Here is a 7,330-nt window from a genome sequence, read left to right as displayed (position 1 = left end):
CAGCAGGCAGGTACATGTGGCTAGACCGGCTCAAGTGTCAGCAATGCTCGATGTACAGGGCTGCTTCGCACTGAAGAACTGGGCTCCTTTCCAAGCATCTTAAAAAGAGAGAGGAGACCTCACATGTGACTTGGGAAGTTCCCCGTGGTGGCAGCAGGCTATGTCATTAACATTATAAATCCCATTTACAATACAGCTGTAATGTCATCCATCACTTATCCATGCAGACTGGAGAGAACATCTTGCATTTTTAGGGCCGTGGTTCTGCTTATCCCTGGTGTTGCTACAGTCGGTGGGCTGTGAACTGACAGCCGTAGGTACGACTGATAAAGTCACCGTCAGCAAGTCATCAGCTCCGCAGCGCGGTGCGCGTGCAAGGAAACCTAACGGGCAGGAGGAAAACGTGCTCGGGAAGTACCTGTTTGGGTATCGTTGTGACGCACACGGCGCTGGTTTGGTCTCACAGTGCCACAGTTTGGAGGAATGCCATGGAAAGCAATTACAGTGACCTTAAAGGAAAAAGGAATAACAGGAATACAGCCCACCTTTACTGGGAAGCCTCTTTCATGTACAAAGAATTAAGAAAACCCAAAACTTCGAACAAGATACAGCCCAATGCTTACAAGAGATTCCCTTCTTAATGACATCAGAGACCAGGAGTGCCACAGAGGGAACTGGTTTTGCACTGAGAATTACGCTGCCAAGCTTGGAGGAAGCACAGAAGCCTCCCTAAAAATCTGAATACTCCTGCCTCCGAAGTTCTTCGCCACAACTTCCAATTAAACTGTTTTTTTCATAAAAGTTTTGTTGAATACATTTCCTTACTGATTTTTCTAACACCCAGCAAAAGAGAACAACCACTAAACACCCTCCCGCCGTCACCGGTTCCGAGATAACGAATACAGCAAGTCTCTTGCCAACCCTGACTGTCCACCACTGCTCAGTGTCTTACAACACACGATGGAATCGGCAGAGAAGTTACCAAATCTGTACCTAATCCATTTGTTCCCCAGTGCAGACTTCATCTGAACCCGCGAGAAATGCGCTTTGGCTCGGAGTTGGCTTGGTTTTCCAGGTTATGGGTATAAAAGAGATGGGAAAAGGCGAATTAAAACTACAGACCCACTCCGAGCGATATGCGAAGAGGGGAAAGCGTGCAAGTGCAACAACCCAAGCATTCGTTTTATTAAAGAACACGCCAGTAGCAATACAGACTGACAGGGTAGCAATAAGCTCCCCCTGAAAGATCGACAACTTCAGTCCGATAAATCTAGTATTAAATAGGCAAAAAAAAGCCACTGGCCATGCCTCAAAATCTGATTTATGGAAAAAGACAGGTTTTCTAGAGTACATGACATGCCGTGTACACAATACAATAAAAGTGAAGCGTAAACCACAATCCCTTCTGGCAGGCGGTAAGTACGGCTCTCAGAACACGTTCTGAAACACAGAAAGAAAAACCAGGAGAAACAACTAGAAAAACTAGGAAGAAACAGAGAATCATTTTTCTGACCAAACTGCATTTAATGGCCAGGCAAGCATCTCCCCATTGCAGCTGGCAGCTTGGCTGTATTTCACGACGGCGGTTTAGCTGGCTGACGCGGCGACAGCGTCCTGCAGCCGTCGGCACTAGCAGCCTTCTCGGCGCGCGAAGAGGAAACCGCAGGCAGCTCGGCACAGCCCTGCCCCGGGAGCCAGGTCTGACAGGCAACAGTACTCCGAGGTATCCCTGTTCACGTAAAGGAAGGCAGCGCTCAGGGCACGGGTACCGTGACGTGGGAGTGACCGAAACGCCCCGTTCAGGACAGATTCGTTCAAGCAGCCTTCCTTATGTCTCTAGTGGGTATGGAAGTGTTGGGTTGATGGTTGGACTAGATGATCTTAAAGGTCTTTTCCAACCTCAGTGATTCTGTGATTCTGTGATTCTCACACAGGCGACACCGCATCAGGCGGCAGCAGGTTTACAAGTCCACATACTGCTGCCAAGAGGCGGTGAGGGTTCGCTGAAGCGATCAAGATTGCGATACAGCGAGTAACCAACGCTACACACTGCACATATTCCCATTTCACCTCACAGCCACCTCAAAGATTCTCCCCTATTACCTTAAAAAGCGCAGCACAATGAGCTGGACAGTCACAGGCAGCCTCGAAAAGCCTCCCAACACACCTACACCACAGTTACCAGCAGCAAAGCACGTTTGTTCCGAGCCTGGATACATCCAGGATCTAAGTTTCACTGCAACTACAGCTTGAACCACTACCTGACGTTTGTAGGGTAAAGCACCTGTATTCCACTGAACTGGATGGCACAAACCTCTCTGGCGGTGGGATAAAAGGACAAAGATAACACTAATCACTGCAGTGAATGTGTCAGGACAGAAACACAACAGATTATGGCTAAATTCTGGCCACGGAAGCCTGGCAGCTCAATTGCTTAGGGAGAGCCACTGCTGTTACACTGCTTAAGCGGGAGTCGGCGAGCAAGGGACAGCAGGACGCCCTGCCTGCTTCGCAGCAGGCTGTGTTTTGAGGCAGACGCGTGGAGATAGCAACCCTGCCCGCTGACAGCACAGCCAAGGCGTGTTAACGTAGCGCGGCGCTGCAGGGACTATCGCCACGCAAAGCTGTGCGCGTGGAACGTTGCGCTTCACCTCCCTGAGACAGGCACGTACTCCAGAAAGTGACACTTCAGTGACCCAAAGGCATTCTTAGGAGAAACAATTCCACTTTTATTGTAAAGTGTTATGATGAGGAAGACTTTCTTAAAAATAGTTGGGTTCCCCACCACCACCCCCCTTTACTGGTATTAAATTCATCACCACAGTGGAAAGAATCTAATAGTAACACCTAGAACGAACCGTTTGCCCTTTGCATCTCTGCAGATCCCCAAAAGCTCTACACAAAGAAACTCAAGAGTCCTTACCAGTAAGCGTTAACCAGATCTTTCACCAAGATTCCACAGTGCTGCTGGTCATTCGGCACATGCACTCACTGGGACCACACAGCCCGCGGAGGCTTTAATCTGCAGTTTGGGTTGCCACTGCACCAAGAAAGGATTCCAGCTGATGAAGCAGCAAGACCAAACTCAAGGCACGTTTGTGTAAACAAAAGCTCTTCTGTTCCTATAAAAGCAGGTAATAAAATACACAAAACAAGTAGAATTCTCTCATTCAACCAACGTACATCTACCTTCAGTCTTTCCTGAGGCACAAGTGGAGCAGGAGGAAAAATCCCTACTACCACATTTTCAACATTCACTCTGCTATCAAATAAATTAGACTTACTAGAGCAAAGGGAAAAAGAAGTCCAGCTGTTTTTTGGGTTTTGGGGGTTTCTGTTTGGTTCTGGGTTTTTTTTGCTCTGGTTCTTGATAAAAAAATTACATCACCAAGAAATCAGCATTTGCACAGGGAAACAAGAAGCTGTATATTTGCCAAATTAAATCTTAAAATAATGTTGTATACTGTACAAATATACATCGATAAACATTTACAATTTTAACTTCCTAGATGACAAAATTCACTGCTCTTCCAAGCAATGCAGCTACCCAACGTTCCTTTTCAAAAGCTCAAAGTTATCCGCTGTCAGTATAAGGTCCCCTTCACAGTTAGGGACAGGATGGGAAAAGGATGGATATTCCGACAGTAGTAGTATCAGTATAAGGGAGTTTCAGGTGCACTAAATAATTAAAATACAGTCTCTGCTAGACAGAAATCTGGGAATAGATTTTCAGTAATGAGCCAATACTGAAGTCAGTAAGAGGTCTTCCTTCGCTTGGCACTGTTTGATTCCCTCTTTTCTGATGATTCCTCTGATGTTTTCCTCACTAAAGCACGATGGTCTTTGTTCCACCTACTGCTAGCACTCTGACCTCCTTCACTGTGGGCTTCTGAGCTGCTCCTCGGTACAGCAGCTTTCCCGTCATCCTTGTGCCGAGCTGCGTGAGGCGACGTGGATGGCGCGTCGCATTGTCCCACCGTGTGCTGGGGCTTCTTAGGAGCCTCTGTTTTGGCAGTCGGATCGCTGGCAGCTGAGGACACGTTGAGGCCTTGCTGTGATGTTGATCCTGGACTGCTCCAGGCTGAGCGAGTGCTGTCTGTGGAGGCCTGCTCCTTCTCTTTTGTTTCAGTTCTACTAGCCATGCTTGCCAGCCTCGGGTCCCGGGGTTTCTCTCGATCAGCAGCCGCCGCCTCGACGGGTGCGGAAGCACTGCCTCTCCTGGAGTCGGCAGCCTGAGCACCCCGTGGATGCTGGGGGCCTCTGCTTCCTCTGGGTGCTGCATGGCCAGCCCCAGCAGCAGGGCTGCTGGCCTCACTGGGATTTGCCAGCTCACCCTTCCTGCTACAGGAAGAGCTAGCCTGCACCAGAGATTTCGTTGTCCCTGCTTTGGGTGGGGGCTGTAGTGATGACTTGAGCTTCAAAATCCTAAGAGCATCTTTCCTGTAGGTTGATTCTGATGTCTTGATAATGGCACCTCTTCTCTGAGCATCCTGAATCAACTCATTCCAGTCTTTATTTTCCTTAAAAAAGACAAAAAAGGCACACCCCCCCAAAAAAAGAAAGCAGTTATCAGAAAGAAATCAACACAAATGGACAGGTGTCAGAGGATGCACCCCCTCTTTAATCAAGGTACCTGACACAACTGTCATGGGAACTCTGTTATGTTCCTTCTGGAATGGAAGAATCTTATGTTTCACTTGCAAAACAGCAATGGGCACTCTGCTATAACACAGGGAAGGTACTTTCAGCCATCAGTGAGCTACTACTGAAAATGACAAATTTCTAGAGTTATGAAGGCCAGAAGAGTTCCCTCAGAGTGAGCCAGGAACGTGGCTCCAATGCCCTCTAGTGGTATAGCTAACACCTCCCCCGCCGAGAAAGGACTTCAAGTACTCAAGACATTATGTCTTTTCAAGAGCACTCCCTACGCATTCAGGGGGCCTTTGTATCCCCCAGGTAAGTAGTCCTGTTTCAGAAACTCCTGCTTCTAAGCATACAAGCAAGGAGTACCCTCAGAAACAACTACACAATGTAGTGTCAAAACCAACAATCCTAAGATCAGGGGAACATTTTGGGGTGGCCTTGTTTTTTCAAGTCCTTTTCCTTGCTCAAGTGTCCAGTGACAACTGCAAGAGCTGGAGGGAGAGGCAAGGATCAAGCAGGAAAGTATCCCTGCCATCATCTTATCTCACCAGTAGAGAGAAGATTTTTCACAACCCCCATACTTGAACCATAAAGGACTGTGTTATGATGTAGTTACTAAAAAAATATTGTGAGAGCAGTTTCTAACTTTCCTTCTTGGAAGCAAGGAAAACAGGTTTGGTTTTGGGGGTCCTTCTGTTTTTAAAAGCTTTTATGACCAGTCCAGCAAAGCTTTCAAAGAGAACCCTTCAGAGAGGCCTGGACTGTACTAGGTCAACAATACACCAGAGAAAAGGGTCTGGAGCAGCCTGAGGATAGTTTTCACTTCCCCAACCCTGACTTGGCCGAAAAGGGTCAATCACAGCAGATCATGTGATTAACACTGTACCTACCATGAGTGTTTTCAGTCTTCCAAGGATGAAGAGGCTGAATCTGGCTCGGGTAATTGTAACATTCAGGCGCTGAAGACTTGCCAGAAACCTAGGTGACAAGGCAAAACTAAGTTCCAAAACTCCTCCACAAGGCTTAAGTGTTAAGAGAAAACGAGGTAACGTTCAATTTCAGTGCGAGGAAGGTAACAGAAGCGGTTACAAAGGCGGCGGCAGTTCGTGACCCGTGCCCAGATCCCAGTGGAGCAGCCCTGCCTTAGAGGAAGGGCTCTGCATGAACTGCGTTTTCTTTCTTTCACCACTCCGACTCCTTGCAGGGAACTCCAGCTCTTTCCAGCTCCTGCCGTCGATGCTTCCTTTCTTAGAGCAAATCCCCTCTTAATGCCAACTGCTGCTTCCTTAAATGTTCCTCAAAGCACAGAAGGCATCAACCTCACTTCACCTATCAAGACTTTAAGCCTCTTTCTGACTTGAACTGAAATAGATTAATAATATTTGGCATGATTAATGGGAAAATTTTCTACTGAAAATACTGAACGCTGGACATGAATATTTTATTTTAAAGGTGACCTGCAGTGGAAGCACATGAAGGAAGATTTTTGCTTTGTCATGCTACAAGAGTGAGAAATATATTCTTGCAGAAGAAAGTCAGTGTTTGCCCTCCAAAAACTGTCTAGTCTGTTTTTGTGGGATCACAAACCAAGGTACTGAAGCCTAAACAAACAAATGCTTAGTGTATCCTTAAACGTAGATTTCTGTTAGGGCTTATTTACCAAAACTCAAGAAAAGGTTTATGAAACTAGTATCTATTACTTCTCTACTGAAGAAGGTCCCAAAAGGCACAGCTTATTCTAACCAAGTTTGCAATACAAAGTCAAGTCCTTGTACAATTCAGTTTGCCCAGGGCCAGCACCAGCGGCCCGTCCTGTGGTCATGGCACTGACACCTGCACTTTAGCAAATTCACAATCCCTGCAGCAAGGACTGCAAAAGCCCCTGAGCCGCCTGAAAATTTGGGTAGTGCAGGAAAAAAGAGAGAGAGGCAGGAAGGAGATCAGGGGAGTGGATCCAGCAGCACAGGTATTATAGTTCTCTAGGTCTTGGGGCAGGGGAAGGGATCTTGAAAAACGATTAAATATTCCTAAAAGCTTTAAAAACTGAAAGATGGCAAGATTATTTTCTCAGGAAAAAAAGCCCTTGGTCATTTCTTGGAGTTTTCTCCTCCCTTTGCAAGTTACTTTGAGTAAATTTAATGCTGGACTAGCAACCTTGGAGACCAAAATACTTTGCTCAGCTACAAGTAAGGGTGATGCAGACGTTCCCATCACACCTTGCCAATGACACCCGACCCTGAAACAGAGATGTCCAAGTCATCAGTATGTACAGCTTCAGACACTGAGCTGCCAAAGCTTTAATATACAAGCCTTCGACACAGAAAGCTGGAAAGTTTTCTTCCAAAAGAACACACAGAGGTTAAGTCCCACGTCAGCCAAAAGAACTGGCAAGTTCTAGCTGCCTCCTGTTTCCAAACTCAATCAACCAGATTAAGAAATCGCCAAAAAGCATCCCTGTTGTTTACTTTAGGATTTGGATTCCTTCTCTTCCCAGTGTAACACTGATCAGCACTTCTGCTATGGGGACAGGCAGAGAGAGTTGGGTGTCTTCAGCCTGAAGAGAAGGCTCCAGGGAGACCTTAGAGCCTCTTCAGTTACTGGAAGGTGCTATAAGAAAACTGGGGGAGGCAGTGACAAGGGCAGGGAGTGACAAAACAAGAGGTAATGGGTTTAAACTGGAAGCGGG

At 46.9% G+C, this 7,330-nt stretch overlaps 1 protein-coding gene across 1 annotated transcript in view; it reads right to left on the bottom strand.

Moving 5' to 3' along the window:
- Positions 1 to 3,752: 3,752 nt before the first annotated feature.
- SETX (senataxin) overlaps positions 3,753 to 7,330 on the bottom strand; it is a 28,139-nt gene continuing 24,561 nt past the window's right edge. The window contains exons 24-25 of the mRNA XM_010152982.1: positions 5,535 to 5,622; positions 3,753 to 4,520 (exon numbers count right to left, since the gene is read on the bottom strand). Coding sequence (XP_010151284.1) covers positions 3,753 to 4,520; positions 5,535 to 5,622 — 856 coding nt within the window. The remainder of the gene's footprint in view (positions 4,521 to 5,534; positions 5,623 to 7,330) is intronic.

Source organism: Eurypyga helias, unplaced genomic scaffold (assembly GCF_000690775.1).
Source record: "Eurypyga helias isolate BGI_N326 unplaced genomic scaffold, ASM69077v1 scaffold4086, whole genome shotgun sequence".
Taxonomy (NCBI): Eukaryota; Metazoa; Chordata; class Aves; order Eurypygiformes; family Eurypygidae; genus Eurypyga; species Eurypyga helias.
This window is presented reverse-complemented; position numbering and strand designations above follow the sequence as displayed.